General features: G+C 41.0%; 1 protein-coding gene across 2 annotated transcripts; it reads left to right on the forward strand.

Annotated features, from left to right (window-relative positions):
- The first annotated feature begins 827 nt into the window (after positions 1 to 827).
- Positions 828 to 13641, forward strand: pik3c3 (phosphatidylinositol 3-kinase, catalytic subunit type 3). Of its 2 annotated transcripts, none has more exons than XM_073475090.1 (25): positions 828 to 1287; positions 2800 to 2988; positions 3436 to 3579; positions 3849 to 3978; positions 5078 to 5164; positions 5980 to 6075; positions 6172 to 6243; positions 6329 to 6433; positions 7645 to 7737; positions 7847 to 8032; positions 8246 to 8376; positions 8766 to 8847; positions 8964 to 9031; positions 9121 to 9226; positions 9446 to 9562; positions 9769 to 9900; positions 10091 to 10219; positions 10475 to 10544; positions 11497 to 11561; positions 11654 to 11738; positions 11819 to 11893; positions 11979 to 12147; positions 12295 to 12385; positions 12944 to 13069; positions 13324 to 13641. In XM_073475090.1, the coding sequence occupies exons 1-25, from the start codon at positions 1223 to 1225 to the stop codon at positions 13336 to 13338; spliced, it is 2628 nt and encodes an 875-aa protein (XP_073331191.1). In that variant the 5' UTR covers positions 828 to 1222; the 3' UTR covers positions 13339 to 13641. The 2 variants fall into 2 exon arrangements, with proteins under 2 accessions (XP_073331191.1, XP_073331192.1); XM_073475091.1 differs by having other exon boundaries at positions 1126 to 1287; positions 8967 to 9031; positions 13324 to 13453.
- The last annotated feature ends 257 nt before the right edge of the window (positions 13642 to 13898 follow it).

Here is a 13898-nt window from a genome sequence, read left to right on the forward strand (position 1 = left end):
TGTCAAAATGTCTTTCCCTGATATAATGAACGAATATATTTCTATCTCAGTGAAGAATACATCTTTAACATACACAGTACAATGCGATTTATATATGCCTGATCTTTAGTTTCACATTAACTAAAATGTCGTGCATGAATTTATCCAGTCTTCTTTTTCATTTTAGTAGTAGCGTATTGTATCTCAAATACGGTAGTAACAGCAGTATTAATATCCGAAAATCCCATCCAGTGTGGACCTTTAATACACCAAAACCACATTTTTAAATAAAGCCATTTTGCTCTACAAGCAATATTTTCAGAGGCTCTGGCAACACTCCACAAAATGAAGAAATGAAGTTATAAATACTAATATACTGGATTCATTAACATCTTTACTTTTTTTTTCCCAAAATCACAGTTTGACTAACATCCACCACTACACACAATACATCCATCTTTTATTAATGTATTTCTTGTTCACATTTATGTAACATAGTTATGCAATAGCATGTTAATTTTTCTCACCATATGAATGTTATGAATCCTATTTAGTTGATAAATCGTTTTCTCAAGATAACAAGATAAACTAACGCGTTATCATGAGAAATATGAGCTTTCTTATGTCGATAAAACTAAATTTTAACTCTTAAAATCAAGCTTACCACACAGATATTATTCACATCAGTACAAAACACTGCATTATAGCACATTATTTTCATAATATTTGTGATTGCTAGAATAATACTATGTCAACAGTACAGTCTTGGGTGGACTGTCCCTTTAAGAAGCATGCGGTAAACCCCGCCTCTCTTGCACTTCCTCTTTTGGTCCCGTCAGACTCGACCAATCGATACACGATACGGCGATCGCTCGCTAGGCTTCGTCAGTCGCACGGCATCGATAATCGACTACTTTCGCCGGGCTGTGGCTGTCGGTTGGTGCTGTGTTGTTGTGTAGCTATCAAAAACATCAAATCATGCCCGGTGAGACCGCCGTCAAAATAATGTCTTTACCGTGAACACAGGCGGTCGAAGTTATCTCGTTAGACAGTGTGTTCAGACCGACAACGTAGCTGTCCGTGTGAGCTGTGGTATCAAACAGGCTTCCGAGGAGCGTTGTTGTTTCTGAGCCGAGGCCTTGTCGCAAACCCCACCGCTCGCAAAGTCTCAGATAACCGTCCGGGATTTCATGTTGAAGTCGTCAGGGTTTTTGGGTCGAAGTCAGTGTTTTCCCGTCGGAAGATGGAAACTGATAAATTCAACTATGTCTACAGTTGTGATATGGACATCAACGTTCAACTTAAGATGTGAGTTTGTGCACTTAGCGGGTCGCTTTTGCTCGAGAGGTGTAACTAATCTATCTTGTGACTTGACAGGATGCTTGCTATGTTTGCTATGTGTGTGTGTGTGTGTGTGTGTTTGTTTTTCTCACTATAAACTTTAAACTATGTCCTAACTAACTGTTTATCTATTACATTTCAGTTCGTCTAGTAAAAGTCATAAATCTTCATTACAACTCCCTGAGTGTTTTGTTAAAATGTGTTGGGAGATGTTCATCGGCTGATTTTCGGCCGATTTTCGGCCGATATTGGCCGATATCAGCATCCGTGTATCTGTTACCAGACATGCACCAATATAGAAACTTGTTTTTGACATTTTAATGCACGGAAAGATGCTTGGGCTAATTCATAAGTATTAAATTCCCAGTAAATGACAATGCGGCTCATTGCCAAACTGAAAGTATGCTGCCTCGGTTACAAATCCTCATCACGTGTTTTTAATAACCACGTTTTAGAGATCACTGCAAAAATGTGTGTATTTCAGCTGATACAGCAATGTTGGGGACAGTTTCAGCCCCCAAAATCAAGTAGCAAATTGCCAAGTGATCTGTATGTCCATGGACAGAATGGTGATAACCAACTATTTGTGGATAGTTTATTATTGATGTTATTAATTTAGTCAAAAAATAAGGTTTTGCCAGTTTACAGTATATGGCTGACAAAAGAAGTATACATGACAATACGTTGAAGATGTGGCTCTGGGCCTAGTACATAGCTTAATTGATACTAAATATAGTATGTGGTTGTCCAAGTAACTGTATAAATCTTATTATAATTACGTGATTCCATTTAACCAATTATTAGACCCTCTTACAAAACTTTACACAGATGTTTTACAACATACAAGCTGATATATTGCTGTATTGCTGATGAATTGTGATGCCTGTTGTTCTTTACTTTCATTGTGTTATGTTTATTGTCTATTGGTTCGATGATGACGAAGTTCCTGCCCCGTTAGAACAATAATGTTACTAAACTGAGTCCAGTGATTTGATGGAAGTAGAGTAACATTTCATAGTTTGTTGTTGGATGTTTCTTTACTTCACCATGACTCATTGAAAGCTCTCAAAGCACAGCTGTCTCCTTGTTAAAATCATGTGCACAGCTCATGAGTCTGATTATTGTATTATAATGGTCTAATTGATTAAGAATCTTGGATGGTCACATTTTTATTTGTCCATATGTTCTGATTTTATGTGTGAAGCCGAAACAGGAAATTCCTGGTACACGTGATGCTATTTTTATAAACACATCACAACCTAACGTCAATCTCCAATCCGTATCCTTTTTTTAAATTAAAATAGTTTTTGAAAATGGAATCAAATCAGCCCTGTTTGTAACTTATTTACAATAGTTTACTTATTTTTGACTTATTTAATGAGAGGACAAGTTACAACACCTTTGGATTACATCAGGAAACAACATACTTGTTTCTCCTCTTTTTCACCTTGTTGTTTTGTCTCTTCTCTCCTCTTCCAGAGGCAGTTTAGAGGGAAAGCGAGAGCAGAAGAGCTACAAAGCGCTGCTCGAAGACCCCATGCTGCGGTTCTCCGGCCTCTACCAGGAGAACTGCTCGGACCTCTATGTCACCTGTCAGGTGTTTGCTGAAGGAAAACCTCTCGCCCTGCCCGTTCGCACCTCGTACAAAGCGTTCAGCACACGTTGGAAGTGAGTATTGATCAGTCTCGTTCCCTCTCCGGGAAGTAGAGATCCTTTCATCTTTTATATTTGTTTATTTATATGATTTTAGTCTCAATTTAGAAGCAGCAATGCAGTGAAGAACTGCAAAAGTTTCACTGGAACTTCGAGTATATGTCACTTCCTGTCTGCATTTTCAGTCATTACACATTGTAACATCAAATGAAGCAGACATTCCCTCCTGAATTAGAAAAAAATCTTATCTGTAATGTTTATTAGAATATTTTCACCACGAATAATGACTCTGCCTCTCAATATGCCTGATATTTTTCCCTCTTCAGAGCTGAAAAGTCACAAAAGTCTTTCAAAGAAGAGCAAATCTTTATTCCTATATCTTAAAAAAAGACCTTTAGACCTTTATCTCCTCTTACACTTTATGTACACTCTCTCCATCCCCGCTCCTGCTGTCCTGTGCAGCTGGAACGAGTGGCTGCGGCTGCCAGTCAAGTACCCAGACCTTCCCCAAAGTGCCCAGGTTGCTCTCACAGTGTGGGACATCTATGGGCCCGGCAGAGCCGTCCCCGTCGGGGGAACCACTGTCACCCTGTTCGGCAAATATGGGTGAGTCTAACCTCTCATTAAAACTTGTGCTTTTTTAGTGTTAGTATTTTAAAACTTTTATTGGGTTTTGCGAGAACATACAATTGTGTCACAAGAGCATTTATTAAAAGTCAAAAGTAAAATTATGTATTTTTTTCTTGCTACCAGGTCAAAAAAATAATTATTCAAAAATGCATCAGTTTTATAATTGAAACAGGGCTCTGTGTTGAAGTAGTTACAAAAAAATCCACCAAAATTAAAGACAAACACCTTCTCCTGCCTTCTTATAGTATGTTTCGGCAAGGGATGCATGACCTGAAGGTTTGGCCGGGTGTGGAGGGGGACGGAGGGGAGCCCACCACCACACCAGGACGCACCAGCAGCAGCCTGACGGAGGACCAGATGGGCAGACTCGCCAAGGTATAATACTGTATGTGTGTTGGACAGGAAACAATTGGAGGGAGAAAGTACTGGTGTAGGATAAGAGGAGGACAGGGTAGGATGAAGAGGAGCTGAGAGAAAGGATGGAACATTGTGTGTGTGTGTTGGACAAATAGCGAAACCCTCCGATACGTGTCTAAACCATCATCTGTTCCAGGGCCCTGACCTGGAGGTACTCAGTGATGTGAGTACAAGTGGAGGAGTTAGTGCTGGCAGAATGTGTGTATGTGTGTGAAGAAGGCCTTGGTCCAAACGTGTTTTCAAATAAATTTCAGTATGTTCTGTATCAGGAGAGTTCTAATTAAATAAACGTTCTTCATCTATTATTTCCCTGAACACTTTGCATTGTTCTATGTGGGAAACCTGTATGTTGTATAAACCCAGTCACGGCATTTACAAGTACATTTGGACCCAGGTTTTGGTGTGAACACCTGTCTGTGAAGGTCTACGGCTGCGTTCTTTAAAGCATCACACACATTTGTTTTCGAGTGTTCTGCTGTTGCCGTATGTTAGTGTATTTTGTGTAAGTGTGTGTGCATGATTTTCTTGTAAAGAAAATGTTGTTTGTCAACTTGGTGCAGCTTTTTGGAATATTTCATGGAGCGTCAGGGACTTCATTTCATCTTAACATCATCTGATTGGATTTGTGTTGTTTTTTAATCAATGAATTCCTAAAACAAACGTATCAATTCTTACATTTTTTATTAATCCTTAGTGCCGTTGACTTAATCATATCAAGTTTTTTTCTCGGCTGCTACCAGTTTATGTTTTGTTTTAAAGAGTGAGTACTAATTCTAACCAGCTGACATGTTCATGGCCAAATGTGTGCTCACATTCCCGACACCCACACTGACTGATGACTGGACTGGCTGCTGAGTGTGTGAGCGGAGATGCTGGATTGGCTGCTGCCACTGGATTTGTGCATGATTGGTCGAGCTGTTTGCACATCAGCCACCATGCTGTGATTAGTTCTGCTGCAACAGAACCTCAACCTCTGTATTTTCCTGTATTATGGTAAACCTTTTTCATTCTTCTTGTTTTCCTACCCTCTTTATTCCTCTTTTGTCTCTCCATCCAGCTGACAAAGGCCCATCGGCAGGGCCACATGGTGAAGGTTGACTGGCTGGATCGTCTGACCTTCAGAGAGATTGAGATGATCAACGAGGTGAGTTGGTTTCAAAACGGCTTTGTTTATGTTGTGGAAAAGGCCACTTTGATCCAGACTGGAATATGTCAACAAATGTCAGTTTGATTGTTTTGATGTTTTGTTCAGAAATTCATGATCCCCAGAGGATAAATCCTGCTGATTTTGTTGATCCTGTGGTGCCATTATTATGAGGTTGACACTCGTGCTTTTGAGTGAAATATCTTGAGCAACTCTTGGATGGATTGTCTTTAAAAAGTGGTAACATTATTCATGTTCCCTTGAGGAAAAAGTCTATGATCTTTGATAAGCCCTTAGCTGTACTTTTTGTTAAGTGCTTGTTAGCAAATGTTAGCATGCTAACATGCTAAACTAATGTGGTGAAAATGGTCCACGTTATACCCCTCAAACATGAGCATGTTTGTACAGTCATAGTTAGCATGTTAGAATGCTGACATTAGCATTTAGACACATGTAGCAACTAGCTGGTGAACATAGTGGAACATATAGAAGTTAAAGAGGCAGATGTTTCCCTCAGGAGATGGTAGAGACCAAAAACGAGCCAAAAGAGAATGGAATGGACTAAATATTCACCAGTTGGCCAGAAACATGACTTTAAATTAATGATTATGTTGCCACATTACTGCTGGATGTGTAAATAAGCAACTTTTTGCTAACAAGTTTGTATTATAGATGTATGTATGTATGATACAGTATATGTTAATGTTTTCGCAAGTTGTCACTGCTGCTCCCAAGTGGCCAAAGAAAACAGTTATTGCAGGTTGAACAGTTTAAACTTTTTGTAAATATTTGTTGTCTTTGTTGTGTTTCTGCAGAGTGAGAAACGCAGCTCTAACTTCATGTACCTCATGGTGGAGTTTCCCCGTGTCAAAACAAATGACAAGGAGTACAGCATTGTCTATTATGAAAAGGTATTTTCATAATAGTATTCACATAACTCATTTAATGTATGTTAATAATGTGCTATTGATGACCTGATTGATGTATTTCACTTTGTTCTCGCTCAGGATGGAGATGACGCGTCACCCGTCCTTACCAGCTGCGACATCGTCAAAGTTCCTGACCCACAGATGGGGATGGTGAGAGGACACGCACACACAGGAACACACTAACATTGTAGAAACAATAGTAAACAGTATTTTCCAATTTATGGTCTGTCTACAGGAGAACCTAGTTGAGAGCAAGCATCACAAACTGGCTCGTAGCCTCCGCAGCGGACCGTCAGATCACGACCTGAAGCCCAACGCTGCCACACGGGACCAGCTTAATGTAAGTAACCAGCAGCATACTTTTATTTAGGGTCCATACATTCTCAGATCCAACAAGAAGTATAAAGTCTCTTTCAAGAGCAGATGAAATGGAAAGTCAGTCAGTAGGAGACCATGTGTTGCACTGATATTCCAAAAACAGTATTCTGCTAAACTAGTCTATAAATGATGCTGAGTGCCACATTGCTTTTATTAAGTAACAGCAGAAGAGGTAGCAAAGTGTTGAGTAAATCTACGTCAATTAGATAATATAGAATGAAATACAATTCTAGAAAATAACTTTATCAGTATCACATGTGATTTATTGGTTAAATAAAGAGCTCTGGTGTTATGTTTATGTGCTCTTTGGGAGTTTAACAGATGCTTTGACTGTAAGTCAGCTCGGGACCAGAACTAACTGTTTTAACATTCTCGGCTATAAATACTTGAGGATCATTTCTGTGGGTGTAACGCTCAGTTGAAGCTCTTTGATTTTCAGAATAAAAGAGGGACATCAAAGCATTTTAACTTGCAGAAAAAGCTGTTATTTATTCAAACACATACAGCATCTGTCTTTTCCTTCTCCATGCAAGTCAAAGTGTTTCAGTGATCTGTTTTTTTTATTTATTTCTGCTATTATTATTAAGTGATGTAGCACAAAACAAGTGAGAGGCGTGACAGGAATGACGCTATGTGGGGGGAAACAGACACAAAACAATAGGGACTGGAAGACAGGACAAGACAAAGAAACTAACAAGCGATACAAATCACACATCGGCACATCGCATCATGTGTTGAGGGTGTTGAAGGCCAGTTGTTGTGAGTGTATCTGATGTGACAGAGGGGAGAGGAGCGAGAGTGCTTCGAGAGAGAAAAGGAAGGAAAAGAGGGAATTTAGAAGAGCCAGGGGGTATCTATCTCTGTGTAATTTGTCCACGAAGATGACAGCTTTTTTTCCTCTTGCATCACTTGTTTCCCGGATTGGGTGTAGCTGTTTGCGTCTTTGCATGATTTCTTTTGGGTATTGATCACGGAGTCCAAGTTCCATTGATTTAAGCTGCCTGCCCTGTCACTGAACCTGTTCTTTCTGTTCGAAATGCTCGAATGTAAACTCATATTTGTTCTGTTTTTTATAGCTGAACATCAAAGCACATTTATTATGCATCAGTTTGTCTTTTAGCATGAATCACTGAACTTGATTTGATTTCTGTGTTCATCTGTATGCACCAACAGATCATCGTGAGCTACCCTCCAACCAAGCAGCTGAGCTCTGAAGAACAGGACCTGGTGTGGAAGTTCAGATACTACCTCACCACGCAGGAGAAGGTGGGTGGGGTTCTTATGATCTTCTCCACCATAAACAAAGTGAACCAGGTTTCGATCTTTATCCTCACAAAAAAAAAACATCTTCCTCCTTCTTCTCCTCTCACTGCAGGCCCTGACGAAGTTCCTCAAGTGTGTGAACTGGGATCTGCCCCAGGAGGCCAAGCAGGCTCTGGAGCTGCTGGGGAAGTGGAGGCCGATGGATGTGGAGGACTCTCTGGAGCTGCTGTCCTCCCAGTTCACCAACCCGACGGTCAGACGCTACGCTGTGGCTCGCCTGCAGCAGGCAGATGATGAGGTAGGCGTTGGAGGATCTGTATGTGGGCAGAAAAGTTTTTAGTCTCCTATTCCAAAGTTGATTGAAATCCTTTTGGCAAAAAAGTATCAGAGAATTATTTAGAAACTTCTCTTTAAATTTGAACAAAATGATCCTTCAGCTTCACATCCAAAATATGAACTTCTTTGGAAAGAAAACATCAGCCTAATTATTCCCCTCTCCTCCTCTCTCTAGGACCTGCTGATGTATCTTCTCCAGCTCGTCCAGGCGCTCAAGTATGAGAACTTCAGCGACATTCAGGGCGGCCTGGAGCCAGGCAGCAAGAGAGACAGCCAGGGACTTTCAGATGACTCGGCAATGGACAGGTCAGTACTTGGATGAGAAGTTAGAACAGCTACTCCGGCTGTGGATCGTAAAAACATCAACACTGAGAGCAGCTGTGACGGAAGCAAGGCACACATGGAGGCTCTCTTGTGGTCTGTTGATGAGTTGTAGCTGGATCTATATTTATCTCAGAAACTCTCACTGGTTGGGAAAGTGCTTGCTGCTTCGTGGAATTTGATTATTTTTCTTTCAGAAGCCGGAATGAACTCTTAGGCTGTTATGATTTTACTGGTGTAACTCCAGAATCTCGGGGCTGTCAGCTGGAGGCACTGACTAAACCTTACTGATCACACCATCAGATTTAGTAAAAGTTCAGCTGCGTTTTTAATTGCCATGACCTCTGACTGTTAATTATTGTCTCTGTCTGTAGTTCCCAGATCCTGTCTGGCACATCTGGACCCTCTGCCGCACCTCAGAAAGGCAAGGAAGGAGCTGACAGCGAGAGCCTTGAGGTACGAAACACTAAATGTCACTGAAAAGAAAACAGTTTTGAAAAGAAAAAACAGTTTGAAACGATACTAATCCTCGAACGGCACATTGACAAATTGTCAATTGCGTCTCTTTGTAGCAGGACTTGTGCACCTTTCTCATCTCCCGTGCTTGCAAGAACTCTACGCTTGCCAACTATTTGTACTGGTGAGTACAATTCAAAGCAACTTAGAGACTGAAAACGTCTTTTTTTTTGTTTGTTTCTGTCAGTGAAACCTGTGTGTCATCTTCTTCAGGTATGTGATTGTGGAGTGTGAGGATCAGGACACCCAGCAGAGAGATCCAAAGACCCACGAGATGTACCTGAACGTCATGAGGAGGTTCAGTCAGGCTTTACTCAAGGTCAGAAACGTTGCACTGCTCATAGTGAGTATGAATTTGACGGGTGGTCTACCTGTCGAATTCATACTCACTAGAACACTAATAATGTTTCCCAAAATGTCAAACCTTAATATTTCTTCACTCTGATACATGTCTGCATTACAGTATCACTGTCGGTGAGCTACTAACCTACTCTTTGCCGCTTCCCTTTTTAACACACTGACTTCCTCTTCCCTGCAGGGTGATAAGTGCGTGAGGGTGATGCGGTCGCTGTTGGCCGCCCAGCAGACGTTTGTTGACAGGCTGGTGCAGCTGATGAAAGCTGTGCAGAGGGAGAGCGGAAACCGCAAGAAGAAAGTAAGAACAGAATATCTACACGTCAAACACCCGCTAAACATCTACAGTGTTTTCTCTGAGTTGACTTGATTAAATAATGAAGTATGTCTGTCTGTATTCTATCAAACATGCTTTCTATACAGCTTATTTTGTGTTGAACACACTGCTGAGTTGTGTTAACAGCAGCCTCCCTCCCTTCCTGTGTGTGTGTGCGTGTGTGCGTGCAGACAGAGCGGCTGCAGGCTCTGCTGGCTGACAACGAGAAGGTGAATCTTTCAGAGATAGAGCCCATTCCTCTTCCTCTGGAGCCTCAGATCAGGATCAGAGGCATCGTCCCTGAGACAGCCACACTCTTCAAGGTACAGAAAAACTAACTTCACTCCTCACAAATCACTCTCTCTTCTTCTTCTTTGCAACTTAAGAATCATCGAATACAGAAGCAAGCATCATATTTAAGGCACCAGTAGCTTGCTGCTTTGTTCTGTCTTGACTAAACCCAGTATCTGTGTGACACATCGTTCACAAGTCTTTTCCCTCTGTGTGTGTCAGAGCGCTCTGATGCCCGCCAAACTGATCTTCAAAGCTGAGGACGGAGCCATGTACCCAGTTATCTTCAAACATGGAGACGACCTGAGACAGGATCAGCTCATCCTTCAGATCATCTCTCTCATGGACAAAGTAAGAATAATACAGAATCTCTGGATTTTCTTCTCTACTATAAAAATCTCTTCAGCTGACAAAATGGTTACAGTACTGTGATCTCTGGATGGAAGAGTTGCTCCTCTGGCTTTTATAATATTGAAGGTCCAACACATTTTTTTTCTTGAAGAATAATGCTACAGAAAATGCAATTTTTGCTTCCCTTAGCTCTTTTCATACTGTTGTAAAATACTTTTATTAAATCAAACCTTTTGTTTTTTTTTTTGCATACAGCTGCTGAGGAAGGAGAATTTGGACCTGAAGTTGACGCCTTATAAAGTATTGGCCACCAGCACCAAGCACGGTAAGAAGTCGTGACCACTCAATTAGGACTGAACTTGGTGTCAGTTTTTATATTCGGAGCTTCTATTGAGGTGAAATGCTTGAGTGTTTGTTGTCATGTGTTATAACGTAACTACGAAGGTCTGAAACTGCCAAAGTAAAAAACAAATAATCATCAATTTAAGGATTTTTTTTTAAATTCATGTACAAAATCCTTAATTTGAATAATGTGATTCATGGGATTAAATGGAGCGTTGAGCAAATTTAGATAATGATTTTTATTTATTTTTTAACTTTCATAAGTACTTGAGTAATACACTATAATAGTGTTAAAGCCAAAAATATGTTTTGTTATCGTGGTGATATGAATATAATTATGGTGGTGTTAGATTACTGCTAGTTCACCCTGTTAATACATGATTTTTTTTTACATTTATTATAGTTATTTTATTTACTTATTTATTTTGAAAGGCTAAACAAGCTAAACAACAACAACTATGGATTGAAGGATGATAAATCATGAGATAAAACCTTTTGTAGATTTAATCTTTACAAGATTTTGTAGTTATTGGAATTGTTTGGATCACACGAGTCAAAAACAATCATACGCAGCCACGACTGGAATCTAATTCTACAAATAGTTTAATACTGACATGATATCAGCATAGCTTAAACTTTGTCTGCAACTGTGCAGCTTAAACAGAATGATTAGGCGTGCAAAAACAACAGCTCAGCATTTGAATATCAGCGTTTTGAATGAAGCTTCAAACTATTCAGTGCAGCCCTTCACTCGTTACTCTGTTTGGTAGAAAATAGGCAGAATAAGCACAATAATACAGGCTTTATTTTCTAGTCCAGTTGAAATAAAGAATCTCTTTGTGAATGATATCTCACAAAAACAGCAGCAGCACATTTAGTTCCTGAAAGAACAATGTGTCTTTCAGTCTAACTAAAAATAATCCTTCTTGTTGCAGGTTTTATGCAGTTCGTTCAGTCTGTCCCTGTTGCTGAAGTCCTGGCTACTGAAGGAAACATCCAGGTGAGCAGAAACAATCAGGACACTGCTGACATGTAGTTCTAGCTGACACACAATGTGACCTGTCCTTGTAATCACTTCATGTATTTCAACAGAGCTTCTTCAGGAAGCACGCACCGAGTGAAAAAGGACCCTACGGCATCAGCTCGGAGGTGATGGACACCTACGTCAAGAGCTGTGGTGAGTCAGTTTTAACAGATAATCTGTTGGTATACTCGACCGGTGATCCCAGCAGTTTAACCAATGTTGTCTCTCTCCAGCTGGTTACTGCGTCATCACCTACATCCTGGGAGTAGGAGACAGACACTTGGACAATCTGCTGCTGACAAAGACCGGTGAGGCGGACATGTTCCTTTTAGATTCTGGTTAATTAACATCCAAGTTTATGGAGCGGTCTTAGAATATTATCTTTTCCTCCAGGGAAGCTCTTCCACATCGACTTCGGCTACATCCTGGGTCGGGACCCCAAACCGCTGCCTCCGCCCATGAAGCTGAGCAAAGAGATGGTGGAGGGGATGGGGGGCATGCAGAGCGAGCAGTACCAGGAGTTCAGGAAGCAGTGCTACACCGCCTTCCTGCACCTCAGGAGGTAAGAGACCAGATACATAAGTGAAGAGAAAAAACTTTGTTCTCATGTCGAGGAGAGTCATGATTCTGAGACACAATAAGATTTAAACTACAATACGCTCCCTCACATATTAACGGTAAAATATCCTTCTTTCCTCAAATTCTTCAGATACTCCAACCTGATCCTGAATCTGTTCTCTCTCATGGTGGATGCCAATATTCCTGACATCGCCCTGGAGCCTGATAAGACCGTTAAGAAGGTAAGTTTGTTATCTCCGCCGGTTGTAAGCCTGTCTGTGTGCACAGCTAATCTTCTGTTCTACTGGACCCGTCAGCCAGATATTCATTTATGACTCTATGTTCAAGGACCTCTTGTGATTGACTGCTCTGTTAAGACTGCTTTAGACTGCTACATTCACTATATTCTGCATCTTAGGATATGCGTTTTGACGAAACAAAAGGCATTTCCAGCAAGCGACTAGGCTATATATAAGCCATACCAGGGTGTAAGTGTGAGAGAGCTCAGAGGGACAATTGAGTGAGATTAAACCAAACTCTTGCAGTAGGTGCTTCACCGTATGTTGCCTCATTTCACCGTCCTTTGTCTTAGCCAGACACACCTGGTGCTCTCTTTTTGTTGTTACTGGAAGGCGATCTAACCACAACAAATACCACATTTTTTTTTTTTTCAATAATTGGGGTTTGATGTATTGAGGCACTTTAGATGGGAGCCAAGTAATAACACTGTCATATCTTAAATGATGATAAATTTATGTGCCTGTGATTGGGAGTATGAGTGATGAGTTTTTTGCCTCTAGGTGCAGGACAAGTTCAGATTGGACCTGTCGGACGAGGAGGCGGTTCATTACATGCAGAGTCTGATTGATGAGAGTGTGGGCGCTCTGTTTGCCGCCGTGGTCGAGCAGATACACAAGTTTGCTCAGGTACGTGGACTCAAACTCACCACATGATTTTCTTATTGACTTTTTGCACACTTCTGTGATGGGTCTGATCGGTCTAAAGCAGGTTTCTCTCAATAAATTTACTGCCTTTTAATTATGAAAAGAAACATTTGATGTGCTTTGACAAAGAACAATAAACAGGCTAACGTGCGACACCTGCTCTGGCAACATGTTAGATAGTTAATTGCTTTCTTTTTAGTTTAATCTCAGTATCTGATCTGTCCCTGTCTGTTCAGTACTGGCGCAGATGAGCAGAAAGACTGCTGAGACGAGGCTGAACTGGATCGAACGTGTGCAGCAGAAAACAGGATCGTGCGGTTCTGACCCGACTGACACCGTGTGTGTGTGTGCGTGCGTGTGTGTGAGAGTGAGGATGAAAGACAGAAACCCAATGACACTGTTAAAAGGCCAAGAATGCACTGCCAACCTTTACTGCAAGATGGCTAAACAGGGACATGGACGTCTTTGTTTGCTTCTGTATATATAATGTATATTAATTATTAAATGAATGAATGAAATGTATGGCCAAATAAAAGATTGTTCATACAAATAAACGCACCGGCCGTTTGTGTTTTCCTTGTAGGCAGTGTGAGTTTTTCATCATTTTAGCCCCACAAAGTGCTGCTATGCAGCGTTTATGGTGCGCAACATGTTTCTTAATTGAGCATTGCTGACCATCTGTGGTCGGTCATACCGTCGACGCTGGGGGTAGAAACAAGTCGAACCCCCAGAGGGCTGGTGAGTCACCGAGCAAGTGACTAAGCATTTCCTGCAAGAAATACAAAGACGTGACATTCAGGTCAGTTCATGT

Source organism: Pagrus major, chromosome 10 (assembly GCF_040436345.1).
Source record: "Pagrus major chromosome 10, Pma_NU_1.0".
Taxonomy (NCBI): domain Eukaryota; kingdom Metazoa; phylum Chordata; class Actinopteri; order Spariformes; family Sparidae; genus Pagrus; species Pagrus major.

What these genes read in the sequence shown, in the direction of transcription:
- pik3c3 (XM_073475090.1), top strand. Translation starts at nt 1,223, where the DNA reads ATGGAAACTGATAAATTCAACTATGTCTACAGTTGTGATATGGACATC. An exon ending in ATCAACGTTCAACTTAAGAT is followed by an intron (nt 1,288 to 2,799) that starts GTGAGTTTGTGC and finishes CTCCTCTTCCAG; the next exon opens with AGGCAGTTTAGAGGGAAAGC. An exon ending in CACCTACGTCAAGAGCTGTG is followed by an intron (nt 11,739 to 11,818) that starts GTGAGTCAGTTT and finishes GTCTCTCTCCAG; the next exon opens with CTGGTTACTGCGTCATCACC.